Source organism: Manis javanica, chromosome 2 (genome assembly GCF_040802235.1).
Source record: "Manis javanica isolate MJ-LG chromosome 2, MJ_LKY, whole genome shotgun sequence".
Taxonomy (NCBI): domain Eukaryota; kingdom Metazoa; phylum Chordata; class Mammalia; order Pholidota; family Manidae; genus Manis; species Manis javanica.
Genome location: NC_133157.1, coordinates 99187105 through 99202745, shown reverse-complemented (window position 1 = coordinate 99202745; position 15641 = coordinate 99187105). Strand labels below are relative to the sequence as shown.

Genomic DNA, 15641 nt, shown 5'->3' with positions numbered 1-15641 from the left:
CATGTGCAGAAGTGAGTAAGACACAGAGGTGTTTCAGTGAGATTCCAATTTCATGTGTTTTACAGGGCAACAGGGAATAAAATCAGTGGTTTTATCAAAACATTTTCAGGCTGGTACAGGCTTTCTCTGTTACTGTTTGGGGAACAATAGAGAATCATCTGAATCAGACAAAAGCATGTATGAATTCAGGATGTTGATCTTCTGTATATTTATGTTTTAAGCCCCACTATAACAGTCTGTGCTTCTCTCTGAAGGAAAACTTAGAGAAGTTGTTGCAAATTTTAGTTTGCTTTTAAAGAGACTAAGACTATGATATCTTGTCCAGTAGAAGAGAAGTTATATGAGAGAAAGACCTCATCTGTTTTGATTCATGGCTGTATACTCAGGATCTAACACATTTCTGAACATAGTGGACACTCAATAAACATCCATCCAATGAATATTGCCCTGTGGAATCTGAAATTACTCAGCTCTAGAAAAAGACCTAGTAAACCCACTGTGAAGAATTTTTCATGTAGTACTTTGCAGGACTTACAGTAAAAAGATCAGTTAATATATATTGACTTTGTATCCTGCAATGTCACTGAATCCATTTATTAGTTCTGTTTTTTGGTGGAATCCTTAGGGTTTTTCTATGTATGGTACAAGACCATCTGCTAATAGTTTTAATTCTTTCTTACTAATTTGAATGCCTTTTGTTTCTTTTTCTTGCCTCATTTGTGCATATCTGAATTGGAATATTACTCAGCCATGAAAAAGGAATAAACCCTGCCATTTGTGACAACATAGATGGACCTATAGGGTATGAGGCTAAGTGAAATAAGCCAGGCAAAGAAAGGCAAATACCATATGATTTCATTCATATGTGACATCTCAAAAACAAAATAAATAAAACTGAAATGGACTACAGAGAGAGAAGAGGTTGGTGGTTGCCATGAGGGAGGGGTCAGGGTAGGGAGCTGGGTTAAACAGGTCAAGGGAATAAAGTGGCACAGACTTCCAATTATAAAAGAGGTTAGTCACAGGGATGAACATACCACACAGGGAATACAGTCAATAACATTGTGATAACTTTTTATGTTGATGTAGTAACTATACTTATGGTGAGCATTTAATAATCTACATAATTGTGAAACCTCTATGTTGCACATCTGAAACCAATATAATATTATATATCAATTATATTCCCATAAAAAAAAGATCAGTTAATGATTTGGCAACCAATAAAACTATTATGCGATAAAATCAATCCAGTAGTCTGCTCTGAAGGATTAGCATTTATGTTTATCTTATGAGAATGGATTTTCTTATATTCCCCTGTTTTTCACTCTGAGATTTTTAGCTAAGATTACACTGTTCTCTTGTTGTGGAAATTAATTTGTTAATTACTGTTAACTTATTCTCCACTTGGAAAATAAAAACAATATAGAAATAAGTCAATGGTCAATAACCTTTCAAAAATTGGTCACCTGTACACTGACTACCCATTGAGTTCATTTCATTACAAAATATGATTGTATTCTAGGATCACATGAGTGATCATCACAAAAAAAGCTTGATTTATATACTAAACACAGACTTTAAAATTAAGAAAAACACTGAAACAATTTAGATACAATTTCCAGTTTGCATGATTTGCTAATCATCTTCTCTTAGCTGACTTAGAAATGTGAGAGGTTGAGCATCAACAAAATCCAGAACAACAAACTTCACATTTTAAACAAGCTCTGCTCTATAAATTGTCAGGTCTTGCCTATTGCCTATTTCTTGTAGATGGCACATAATGTATGTAGATGGCACAGATCTATGAACCGTGGTTTTTTTTTTTTAAGTTCTAATACTAATCATCAAATCTATATGTTGTTCCTTATAAATTTTCTAATGCCCCACTATACAAGAAAGTATATTTCTACTTAGTATTTTTTACTATTTGGGAAAACACATGGTCACCCCCTTCAGGAAAGGCTACCCTTTCTCCTCACTCCTAATTCTGTAATGGGCATAGACTTAGAAGCCACCACGGCAATAGAAGCAAAACATGTCATGGGAAAAAGCAGGCCCTCAAGGGGAAAGCCTTCAACCCTACAGTGAAGGAGAAAGGGGAGACAGAGATGAGAAGGGAGCTGACACTTTTGGCAGTGTCACAGGGCAAACAGCCTCTTCCCTGCAGGACTCAGCAAGAGGCATCCCATTTTAGAAAATAAAGTGATGAAGCAGCTATTGTTTCACTGTGTCTCCCCAGAGGCACAACACTGCCGACTAGGAGAGACACTGCAGGCTCTGGGCAGGAGGGTGGCCGTGTTTTCAAGAGAGCCTAGCCAAAGTTGACTTTCAGATCCCAGTGTCACCTATCGAGTTGGCAACAGAAATGGTAATGCACACTTAGGAATATTTTGACTGCATAATTAAGGGAACAAATCCAAATCCACTGACAACACCAAAGACTCTAACAAGCAAGGGTAATTTTATAATCTTTTGAGGTAAGATCCCAGGACCTGCCATTCTTTGCCCAAAGTTTGGGCAGAAACTTAAACTTATTACAATTTCAAACACTAGGACCTTTGTGTTTTTAGTTTCCTTTTTTACCTCACTGCACTTGCTTATTCGTCTGGCGACAATGAGCTGGGTCATCCCTCGCCTGTTCCCTTCTGTGGACATGGACCTTCGGAGCGTCTCCATGGCATCCTGATTTGTCTTTCCCAGCAGAGACTCTCCGTTCACTGCTATCAGCTGATCATTCACCCGAAGCCTTCCATCCTGGAAGAAAACAGGCAAAAAATAAGTGCTATTAAGTCATCTGTTACAAAAGAAGATGCCTTTCCTTTAGTTAAAAAAAATAAAAATAAAAACAAAGCAAAAAAACCAAACCCTTAATCCTAATGGATTATGCTCAACTGAACACTAGCATAGTAATGTCTGAGCAGCCACGGCAGCCTGGGTCTCTTTCAATCATTCATACATTTGTAAATCAAGCCGCTATCATAATTTGTTTACCAAAATAGCACACCAATTCAAAGGACACAAAGTGATTACTTTCTTGCTTCCACAGACACCCACAGAGGATATTTACCACCAAAGACATGAAAAGCTCAAGATTTTTAGACAACTGCAGAGAGGTGCCTGCCCCCTTAACCAGCCAGTAAATTTTCTCTAGATGGGAAATAGGGTGAGTGACCCATAGGCAGAGGGAAAAGATGAACCTTTCTTGTATGGCAGCTCTGTACCAGAATCTAAGATAAGTCTTTCATCTTAAAATGAATCTTCAAAGATAAATAATCTTCATCTAACTAGAAAAACTACGGGTTGTAAATTCTGCGAGACAAAAATTTAAAGTTGAAGCAATAGATCCCACCCCAAAATGAGAAATCACTGAAAATTCTACTAGTTGTTTGATCATAGATGAGGTATTATGAAGAAAACAGGACACATGTGTTAAGTGTTGCAGGGTCTTAGATACGCCACCCCAAATATACCACTTTGGCACAAGGGTAATTTTGAGCTGAAGGCAACTGAAAAATGGCAAACATAGAAGGTGCCCTCTGTCCTCACCCATCTGGCTAAATGCAAGACATAAAACTCCCTTTGCAAAGGCATCTCCTCTCCTCTCCCAAGCCAGGACGGGGAGAGCAGCCCTCATCATTGCAGTCAGTGGTTGCACTAAGATCAATCTCCAAAAGCAAACCTTATAAAATAAACCTTACCTACCATTACTTTCCCCCCATACATTTACCATCCCACAATTTACCCCCCTAAAAAGCTTGAGTCCCTTTTCCTTTGTCAATTACTACTCCATAATTTATCATCCTTTGCTAAAATGGTACCTAAGCTTCAGAGTTCAAAGGCTTCTTTGGGTTTTTACCCCTTTTCTATTGCGCTCCCATACGTGTAAAATTTTAAATATTAACATCAATTAAAATTGTGAACTTTTTCTCCTGTTAATCTGTCTGAGAGTTTAATTCACAGGCTGCAAAAGATAATCTAAAAGGTTGGAGGAAAATTTTACCCCATCTAGTGTACGTGTTTCCAAAACAAAAACTGGATTATAATTTAACATTTTTGTTAATGGGCATAAACCTGATAATGTTGACATCTGCTTACTTTAGATGCTGCTCCTCCATTAATAATGGACTTGACGAAGATTCCTAAATCTGCATGGTTCTCTTTTGATCGGTTCCCTTTGACACTGACGCCAAGACCAGCTGATCCTGAATCGTTAAGTGGAACTTCAAATGTCAGAAATTCCCTGGTGCCATCAGGTGTGAGAACAATATCCTCATCGTCTGCTTTCTAATAGGGAACAAAATTGCATAGTGCATTATATTCCAATGTTTCTTTCTCACAGTTATTTTTAAAGAGTGCTAGTGAGCAGTTCTCTAATCATTACAGGTGTGGTCCTTCCACGAAGTTCCACGGGTAAGATCCATGATACAGTGCATCTGCACCTCTCCAGATGATTCCTAGAACCAGCTGCTAATATTTTTATGTGGCCCTTGTTTCATTATTAAAACAAATTCAAACCAGATTCTGAGAAAGTAAGGGGAAAATGTAGCTAAGGGACTAATACACACATGGAGACTCCTACAGTTTGGGATCTTTTTTCTTTCTTCAGATTATATATTCCAATTCTAACCTATGAGAGAAAAACAGTAATAGCAGGAATTCAAACAAATAAGTGTAACTCATTTGTCCCTTTTCTTTGTCACTAGGAATTTTCAATGTTATTAATAGTTTAATGTTCACTAATAGTGTATCACTTTATTCACACACAATAACAAAACCTGATGATAAAAAGTTAGCAGAAAAGGTATTCATTTTCAGACAGCCACAGAGAGCTTTAATCTCTACCTGTGAGACAAAGTGGCAGTAAACAACGTTCGGGAAGATTTTTCCACAATAAAGTATGATACATAATATAGCTGGTGAATATCATTCAAGCGATATTGCTTAATTAGTTGTATATGTAAGTTTTGATTTCATAATTTGAGGCACCAAGTGCATAAGAAGACTGTATCAGAACACAACGCATTTACGATACACAAACTCTTGCCCATCTCCCTTAAAACAGTGAAGAAAAATGAAACCTGGAGGTGTGAACTGATGAAATACAGTGAGATGACACAATCTGGTGCTAAAAAATGTTGCATGTCAGAAGACGAAACAGTCTGCCTTCTGACTTCTCCGGTAATCCCACCCACTGCTCATCTTAAATACATAAGGCCAGAATTCTTCTTAAAAGTTAGTATTTCCAACCACATAATGTAGAGAAGCACAAGATCTTTGAATCACAGCTAAAGCCTTAACTAGTCCTACAACCTCCTCCTCTTTTGGAATAATCCCCCATAACCCACCTAGTCATTCAAGCTGGAGTGATCAAATTATAGTTGAAAAATAGTTGAGCATTTAGTGGTATGTAATTAGGCCGGAATATAATGCATCCTGTAAATATTGCACCTTTAAAGAAGTTTCAATAACACATGAAAAATAGGCTATTATAAGAATGCAATGGCAAGGTGAGTAGACTTCAACATTTTTTTTGTATCCAAAATTTAAAAAATTTCTAATAACAAAGTTAATAGAATTATGATAAAATACCTTTAAAAAGAAATTTGGAGACTTAACATCTTAATTATATGAAATAATTTTTAGAGGTGAAGCATTTATTAGAGACTGTTTTTTTAATAATCATAATACAAGAGTATGCTATTTTTAAATCTCCAAATCCACAATAATGTGATTTATAAAGTATGTTTCTAATTTACTAATATTCAGTGCTGTCGCTGTCACATTATGGCAAGGCACTCATGTCATCTCCTAGGACAGCCTCACACTTATCAGGAGACTGATATGAAAACATGTTTCAAAAAAACCACTAATATGTTAAACAGAGAAAAGCATACAAAATAAGAGCAATTTGAAAAGATATAGGGCAACATCTATGTTAACTATATTTCAGTATCAAAGTCAAAATAAAGCCAAAGCCTGCTCATTATAAAAACTTTTCTTAAAATATTCTTAGAGAATTATAGCTCAAATAAAATCAATGAACTGGGGAGAAATAAACATCAAATATTCATACTAAAATATTGATATATTTATTATGCAAAAGCATCTTTATAAACTTGTTTCACTCTACAAGCTTTTAATTCTTATCCATAGTTTCAAAACTGTTAACAATAACTAAATAATGACTTGTGTGAATGAATACGGCTACCTCAATATAAAATCTGTTCTAAAAACATAATGCATAGGTAAAATGTGATGTTTGAAATAAAAATATCGAAACACACCACAATCCTCTTCTATTTTAAATTCAGAAGTAATTGAAAGATAAAACTTATTTTGTGAATCATAATCAGCATTTAAATCCTGAAAAAGTTGCATTTGAAAAGACATGGAAACAAAAGACCTTTGCCAGGCATATTTAGGTCTGATCATTCAGTACATTTATTTGCCTCAATCTGGAAGGCTCTTAATTGTCACTTACTGATTTGGATCTTCAGCTTGGCTTTCTAATGTTTACCGATTCTGACATTTCCATAATGTTTACTAAGGTTTAAAATCTTTTTTTTCCTTCTTGAAAAATCAAGATAAGGAGCTGACTGAATATATGAAGAAAAATTTTAATCAAGTTGGAATCATTTCCTGACATGCCCTACTCTGAACCTGTCTTGAAGGAGATGATATTCTCCATGGGAAAGTTTCATTAATTATGAAAACTGCAGGATGAGAATAATATTCTTTTCCAGCTTTCTTATCAAGTCTTAAGTCATTATCATCATTAAAAACATTTAAGTGAGAGATTATACTTTCCCTTTGATATTTCATTATTAATCCATTTGGCTCTTGACATCAGACTGAAATAAACACCAGCTTTTAGAACTTAATTCTCTGGCAGCAAAATGTTGAAAAACTTTGCTCTTAAAAAGCCATTTTAAGTGCTGCATTATAGAGAACTGTTACAAAGTCGTCTTGGTATGGGGTGAAAAAGAACTCTTCATTCTGATATAAAAAGTTAATTTTCTATCACCTTGATTGTTGCCATATTCTGTACCTTTTATCTGTTTGAGTTAAATTCCTTCAACAAGAAACGCAGCAAGTAAGTTTTAATTTGCTCCTCAAGCCATTTGTACATAGCCATGTCACTCAAGCACATGTCTTGTCCCATCAATGCAACCTGCCATTTTTTCTTTTACCGTTACTCCACTGGCCTTTTTGCCTTTCAATGCTCAGAAAAATAGGGCTTTTTGCTAAGCATCCAGAAGCAGGGAACCTGCTGAATGTGGAACATGGAAGTTATTTACTTTCCCACCATCCTCAGCACACTTCCATCTGCAGTGAGGCAGAAAATAGCCACATGCACCCAGCAAGAGGCACCAAATTTCCTTCTAACCAGACAACAGTTACGATGGCTGTGAGGGTACAACTGGCCCACACGACATGCGGTGTTTGCAGTTAATCTGCAAAATGGGTAGCTGTATGAGACAGGAAATACAAGTTTGTTGCAGTAAGTGGCAGAAAAATAATCAGTCATCTCTGAGCCTCAATATATGAAAATTTTCCAAAGAGTTCACAAAATATTGTGATGAGAAATAGGATATGTTTACATATCATACAAGACCTTAAAATTATAGATGTGAGCCCAATAGCTGATTTGGGGCCCTGCAAAGAAGTACATATTTTATCACTTGTGAAATAAGCAATAAGTAAATATTTAATATTGTCTAATGTTTGTTAAGTTTTCACACAATGCCTGCCTTTGATTCTTGCTACACTGGTCTTCAGCCCCAGTTCCTGACACAGAGTTCCTAAAACCCCTGGAATTTCTGGGTGTTAGGAGCATCTTTTGTTCTAATGAGGTCACTTCCAGGGGGCTTCTGAATAGGGTCTGGTCACCAGAAACACCAAGCCATGATTACAAGCTTGGACCTTTCAGCACCCCCCATTCCCCAGAGAGGGGAGACTGGCTGCAAATGGAGCTAATAACTGATCATGCCTATGTGAAGAAGCCTGCATAAAATTCCCAATAGTATGAGTTTTAGAGAGCTTGTGAACCACAACCACAAGTCAGGAGGATGGCACACCCCAACTCCACAGGGATAGAGAATCTGACTGCCTTCTTCATCTGATAGTCATTTGTGTCCTCTAACACATCCTTTATAATAAGCCAGAAATAGTAAGTAAACTGTTTTCCTGGGTTCTATGAGTGGCTCTAGCAAATTATCAAAGCCAAGGAAAGGGTGGTGGGAACCTCAGATAGAAGTTATAGGTCACCTGGGACCCACCACATGAAACTGGCATCTGGAGAAGGGAGCAGTCTTGTGGGGCTGAGCCGTTACCTGGTGGGTCTGCACTCCTCCCAGGCAGTCAGTGCCCCAGGGTCTCAAGTATGAATAGAGAAGTAACAGCAGAGAAGTTTTTTCCTGCTCACTGTTCCATGTAATTTATTGATTTCTCTCTCACTCCCTCTCCATAGAGTTAATATCTTTATTGCACAAATCCTGATAAGTTATTAACAAAAAAGATGAATAATCCTTCCACAGATGTGAATGCTCCCTTCATCACGGAGAGATGAGTGGACTCAAAATAACTACGACAGTCATCTACTTGCAACAAAAGACATGCCAACAACAAAAGTTCAATTTACTATAAAAAAATGATTAAGGGCAAGGGAAACAAAAGCAAAAATGAACAAGTGGGACTATATCAAGCTGAAAAGCTTCTGTACAGCAAAGGACACCATCAATAGAACAAAAAGGTACCCTACAGTATAGGAGAATATATTCATAAATGACAGATCTGATAAAGGGTTGACATCCAATATACATAAAGAGCTCATGCACCTCAACAAACAAAAAGCAAATAATCCAATTAAAAAATGGGCAGAGGAGCTGAACAGACAGTTCTCCAAAGAAGAAATTCAGATGGCCAACAGACACATGAAAAGATGCTCCACATCGTTAGTCATCAGAGAAATGCAAATTAAAACCACAATGAGATATCACCTCACACCAGTAAGGATCGCTACCATCCAAAACACAAACAACACATGTTGGCGAGGTTGTGGAGAATGGGGAACCCTCCTACACTGCCAGTGGGAATGTAAATTAGTTCAACCATTGTGGAAAGCAGTATGGAGCTTCCTCAAAAAGCTCATAATAGACATACCATTTGACCCAGGAATTCCACTTCTAGGAATTTACCCTAAGAATACAGCAGCCCAGTTTGAAAAAGACAGATGCACCCCTATGTTTATCGCAGCACTATTTACAATAGCCAAGATATGGAAGCAACTTAAATGTCCATCAGTAGATGAATGGATAAAGAAGATGTGGTGCATATACACAATGGAATATTATTCAGCCATAACAAGAAAACCAATCCTACCATTTGCAACAATATGGATGGAGCTAGAGGGTATTATGCTCAGTAAAATAAGCCAGGCAGAGAAAGACAAGTATCAAATGATTTTACTCATATGTGGAGTATAAGAATAAAGAAAAACTGAAGGAACAGAACAGCAGCAGACTCACAGAACCCAAGAATGGACTAACAGCTACCAAAGGGAAAGGGACTAGGGAGGATGGGTGGGAAGGGAGGGATAAGGGTGGGGGAAAAAGAAAGGGGGTATTATGATTAGCAAGTATAATTAGTTATGTGGGGGGGCATGGGGAGGGCTATGCAACACAGTGAAGACAAGTAGTGATTCTACAACATCTTACTATGCTGATGGACAGTGACTGTAACGGGGTGTGTAGGGGCACTTGGTGAAGGGGGGATCCTAGTAAACATAATGTTCTTCATGTAATTGTAGATTAATGATAACAAAATAAAAAAATAATAAATAATTAAATAAAAAGATTAAATGATATCCAAAAATTCAGAAGGTGTGAGAAAATGGAAATTTTCTTGTACTGTTGTCAAAAATACAGAAAGGTACGATATTTATGGAAGCCATTTTGACAGGCTTAGCAAAAGCCTGTACATTTTGCTTATTGCTTGATCCAGATATATTACCTTTAGTAATATATCCACAAACCTAACTGCAGTCATGAGCAAGATTTAACTGTTAGGATGTTTACTGCTTTAATTGTAACAGCTAAAAACTGGAAACCACCCACATGTATGACATTAAGTAGGCTAAGACATACCTGTACAATGGAATATCATTCAGCTATTACAGTTTCAAAGAAAATTACATTTGGTGAAACAGAAAAACAATGTATGACTAAGAAATTCTGTTTTAACCTGTAGGTTTTCAGAACTTCTACTATTTCACCCATTGTAAGCCTTGAGAAGCTATTTTAAAAAATTGTTTAATGTCTGTCTTCTCATATCAATGAAAGCTTCATAAGGAAGGGATGTATCAATCTTTCTTTCTGGTTGGGACATGACATTTATTAGGACATGATATATGCCTGGGACATGACATGTATCAGCCATGTAGGTACAGAAGAAAAATCAAGAAAAAATACACATCAAAATGACTGGCACTGGAGTCACCTAATTGCAGGTGATTTTAACTGTCTTCTGTACCTGTACAGTGTCCAAGAGGGCAGGAGGAGGTGGTTGTAAATGGGCATGGACTGGTGCTGGGGAAGAAGGCTGCCTAGAGATGAATACCTCATGGCTCATAGGAAACAACTGTGCCACGGTGGCAGACCAAAATATATTCTCACACCTACCAAAAGTTCTTATAGAAGTTAAAGGGTACTTATTCACCATACAGAGATCAAATAATATGGAGTAACCACAAACAGTAACAATGCTTTATGTTTCTAGTTCAGAGGAGGATTTTTTAAATAGAGAAATTATCTTGGTTTGTTTGTGTTTTTTTGCATAAAAGAATAACCCTTCATTAATAGTCCAGAGTTTCTTTAAGTTATATATTCTAATTTATCCCATATGTGAGATGAATGTTTATGGCGTGTTATTTGTGCTGATACTTTAAGGTTAGTTATTTTTATTAGCAAAGTTAAATGTCACATCTGGCCTCTCATGCTCTATTCTAATTCAAATAGTGGATGTAAATAAGTAAAATTCAAAGAATTTTAAAAACTTCTGCTTGATAATACAAATACTGAGCATAAATCTTTCACAGTTATTAATCTGTAACAGTAAGCCAGAAAAATCCAATCCAATCAAAGGAACATCCCACAAACCCAAACTGAGGAATATTCTCAAAGTAATTTACTATATAAAGTAATAAACAAAACATAAACTGAAGAAAGTATCCAGATTAAGGGAGACTAAAGAGCTACAACAACTAAATTCCATGCATGATCCTGAACTGGAAACTGAATCAGAATCTGATTCTCATATACTTATTCGTGCATGCATTTTATATGCATAAAGGAGATAAACCTCAAGAAGTGGGAATAACACATGGGTAAATTTTTGTTAATTTCTGGTTACACAGGAAAATGTCCTTGTTCTTAGGATATACACACAGAAATATTGACAGATGGGGGGAATTAAGTCTATAATTTATTCTTAATTCAGAAAAATATATATATATATAATGGGAAGGAAAGGAGGAAAAAGTGGAGAGAGGGAGATGAAAGACAATTTAAATGTGGTAAAACAGTAACAACTGGGGAATGTAGGTAAAGAGCATCCTAGAATTCTTTGTACTGTTCTTTAAAGTCTTCTGAAAGTCTTATATTTCATAATGAAAACTGTAATTAATGTAGAATTTAAAGAATTTTAAAACCTCTTACTTGATAGTACAAATACTGAGTATTAAATGTTTCAAAGTATTGTATGTATCACATAAAATGTAATAACCATTGTAATTAAATGCAGAAGTTTTGGTATATCTGAAAGTTTTTATTTTTTAAAATAAACATTACTACCAACACACTCTTTAAAATAACCTAAAAATTCAATAGCAAAAAAAGATAAATCAATTTTAAAGATATTAAAGATTTTTACCAGTATCTACAAGAGGAGGACAATAAAAAAAAAAAAAGATACATTTCCCGAGGGAAAAGGCACCAAACCTTAAGAAATTCTTATCTTACTACAATAATATAAAGCAATTGCAAATGAATTCCTTAAAAATTGGTACAGGGATTCACTATACAAAAGTACTAATAAAAAAAGTAATACTATTTTTGTTAGGTCATGAAAAGACTCTTCTATCCCAACTTTGGAATAAAATTGTTTTAAGATAACTCTGAATCACTTGAATTCAGACTTGTTTCATTGAATTAAAAATATAAAATAAGTTTGAGCATTTAAAGCACTAGATACAGCATACATTTTATAAAATCCTTTGTGACAATAGGAACATTTGATGCTCCAAGCCAAACTATTACAGTCAACATATAATGTGTGACAATATAAATCTTAAACTCAAGCTAGGAAGTTTTATACACTTTCATCTGTTATCCAGAATATCTAAATTAATTAACATTATATTCATAAAGTGTTTGATGATGAGTTTATCACAAATAATTTCTTAAATATTTTCAGTGAAGATGTAAGACTTACAATTCACTCTTCCATTAGGCTTCCTATTTGCTTTGTTTGGACTTCTTTTTTTTCCAGCTTTACTGAGACATAATTGACATGTAACATTGTGTAAGTTTAAGTTTAAAATGTACATATTGATTTGATATAACTTAAATAGTGAAAAATGAGTGTCACCATAGCATCAGCGAGCACCTCCATCATGTCACATGATTACCATTTGTTTCATGGTAAGAATATTTAAGATCTACCCTCCTAGGAACTTTCAAGTATATGATACAGAATTATTAATTGTAATCAGCATGCTGTATATTAGATTCTTAGAACTTACTCATCTTATACTGGAAGCTTATGCTTTTTGATTGACGAACATCTCTCTCTCCCCTATCCCTTGGTAACCATCATTCTACCTCTATTTCTGAGTTTGACTTTTTTAGGTTCCACATATAGGTGGTATCACATACTTTTGTCTTTCTCTGACTTATTTCACTTCGTATAATGCCCTCGAGGTCCATTCACATTGTTGCAAATGGCAAGATGTCCTTCTTTCTAATGGCTGGAAACATTCATTTGCTAAGATTGTGTGTGTGTGTGTGTGTGTAATCACATTTTCTTTATCCATTGATCCATTGATGGACACTTAGGTTGTTCCCATGTCTTTGCTACTGTGAATAATGCTACAGTGAACATGGGGTAGCAGATAGCTCTTTGACACAGTGTTTTTGTTTCCTTCCGATATTCACCCAGAAGTGGGATTGCTGCATCAACTGAGATCTATGTTCAATTTCATGAGGAATCTTCCTACTGTTTTCCATAGTGGCTGCACCAATTTATATACCCACCAATAATGCACCAGGTTCCCTTTTTCCCATATCCTCACCAACACTCATTATCTCTTGTTTTTTTGGTAAGTCATTCTAACAGATATGAAGGGATATCTTACGGTTTTGATTTGCATTTCTTTGATTAGTTATATTGAACACCTTTTCATGTATCTGTTGGCCGTCTGTACGTTTTCTCAATGTCTATTCAGTTCTTCTGCCCATTTTTAAATTAAGATTGTTTTATTTCTATTGAGATGGATAAGTTCTTTATATATTATGGATATAAACTTCTTCTCAGGTATGATTTGCAAATATGTTCTCCTATTCCATAGGCTGCCTTTTCATTTTGCTGATGGTGTCCTTTGATGTGCAGAGACTTTTTAGTTTGATGTAGTCCCAGTTGCTTATTTTTGCTTCTGTTGCCAAATCCAAAAACAACATTTCCAGGACCAATGTCAAGGGGCTTAAACTCTAGGAGTTTTATGGTTTATCCAGTCTTACATTCAAATTTTTAATCCACTTTCAGTTGATTTTTATGTAAATGGTGATCTAATTACATTCTTTTGTGAGTGGCTATCGTTTTTCCAATACCACCTACTGAAGAGAGATCCTTTCCCCATTGTATATTCTTGGCCCCTTTGTCATAAATTAATTGTGTATGTGTGGGCTTTTTTCTGGGCTTAATTCTGTTCATCTTTGTTGTTCTTTGTTAAGATTGCTTTGGCTCTTAGGGGTCTTTTGTGGTTCCATGTGAATTTTAGGATAGTTTTCCCAATTTCTGTGAAATATGCATTGGAATTTTGATAGAGACTGCAATGAATCTGTAGATCACTTTGTAGTTTAAACATTACATAACATCCTTTGCCACTATTTTGAAATTCCACCTTTAACATGACACACACATACATATGGATATTTTAATAATATTAATTCTTCAAATGCACAAGTACAAAATATCTATTTATTTGTGCCATCTTCAACTCCTTTCTTTCATCAATGGTTTATAGTTTTTACTACCTTCTTTTCTTCAGCAATGTTTTGTAGTTTTCAGAGTACAAGTCTTTCACTCCTTGGTTAAATTTATTCCAAAGTATTTTATTCTTTTTGATGTGATTGCAAAGGGAGTTGTAATCTTAACTTCTTCAACTGTTTCCTCATTTGGGGTCAATATAGTAGCATTTACTTGATCTACTACAACCATTAGTTAAATGAACTTACCAATGACCAGGCTTATGTCCTAGCTCATTAAATTTCTAAGTCAAATTATAACCTTCTGAAGTTAGCCTATCAAGATGCCTCCTGATCTTCTTCTGGGAGGTTCTCAAAAGATTCCCCAGTGTATCCTTGCACTTCCTTATGAGAAGAACCCACTAACTCTTTTTGGAATGCATTTTGAATTCATGACATTTCAGCATGCATTATACCTTATCTCTATGGTTTGGTCATCTCTAAACTATGTTATTTATAAAGCTCTACTTTTATCCAATAGCCCTGAACTTGATTAACATCTATTATATTCTTACATGGAACTTACTTAAGAGTTTCTGGGGGCTTACTAATAAGCAAGGTTGCTTAGACCCATTTGGAACCCAAGGAAGAAACTGGCACTTTGCTAAGCTAAGGCAAGAGAGCCAGCAGGTAATCCACTGCCTCACTGTGATGTTAATTTTATGTATCAACTTAGAAGATGTTTGGATGAGATTAATATTTAAGTTGGTAAACTTTGAATAAAACCATCACTCACCATAAACTGGGCAGATCCAATCAGTTAAAGGTCTGAACAGAGCAGAAAGACAGGCTTCCCTGCACAAGGGGAAGTCTCCAGTAGACTGACTTTGGACTTCATTTACACCATTAACTCTCCTGGGTCTCTGCTTGCAGGCCTTTGGACTAGCACTGCCCCTCAGCTCTCCTGGGTCTCAAGCCTACTGGCCCACAGATTTGGACTTAATCTCCATGATCATGTGAGCCAAGTCATCATATTAAATTGGAGATATACATAAATATCTCTGATTGGCTCTGTTTCTCTGAAGAACCCTGATTAACACACCCATGTACTATCTTGCCCAACCTGGACATCCACATCAGAGTGTCCAATATTGTGAAGTTAACTTTTCAAAGGCAAAGGAGCTTGTGTTCAGGACATGAAGCAAGTGACCTGCCATTGTTACATAATTCAGCTCTTGTCCTATTTTGAATAGGTGACCTAAAACTAGAGATTCTAATTTCTCACTCTCATTATTTAATACAATAGTTAGAAGATTTACAGGAAACTGACATCTCAGAAATTCAGAAAGTCTACTAGTCACTGACACTACTTATTTACCTTAATGGCGTATTTTTAAT

At 35.7% G+C, this 15641-nt stretch overlaps 1 protein-coding gene across 23 annotated transcripts in view; it reads right to left on the bottom strand.

Annotated features, from left to right (window-relative positions):
• The window catches only part of PARD3 (par-3 family cell polarity regulator), an 804135-nt gene that overhangs the window by 249235 nt on the left and 539259 nt on the right, over positions 1-15641 (bottom strand). For all 23 annotated transcript variants that reach the window (XM_037010348.2, XM_037010345.2, XM_037010349.2 and 20 more), the window contains 2 exons: positions 4099-4287; positions 2587-2757 (listed from right to left, as the gene is read on the bottom strand). In XM_037010348.2, the coding sequence (XP_036866243.1) occupies positions 2587-2757; positions 4099-4287 (360 nt within the window). The remainder of the gene's footprint in view (positions 1-2586; positions 2758-4098; positions 4288-15641) is intronic.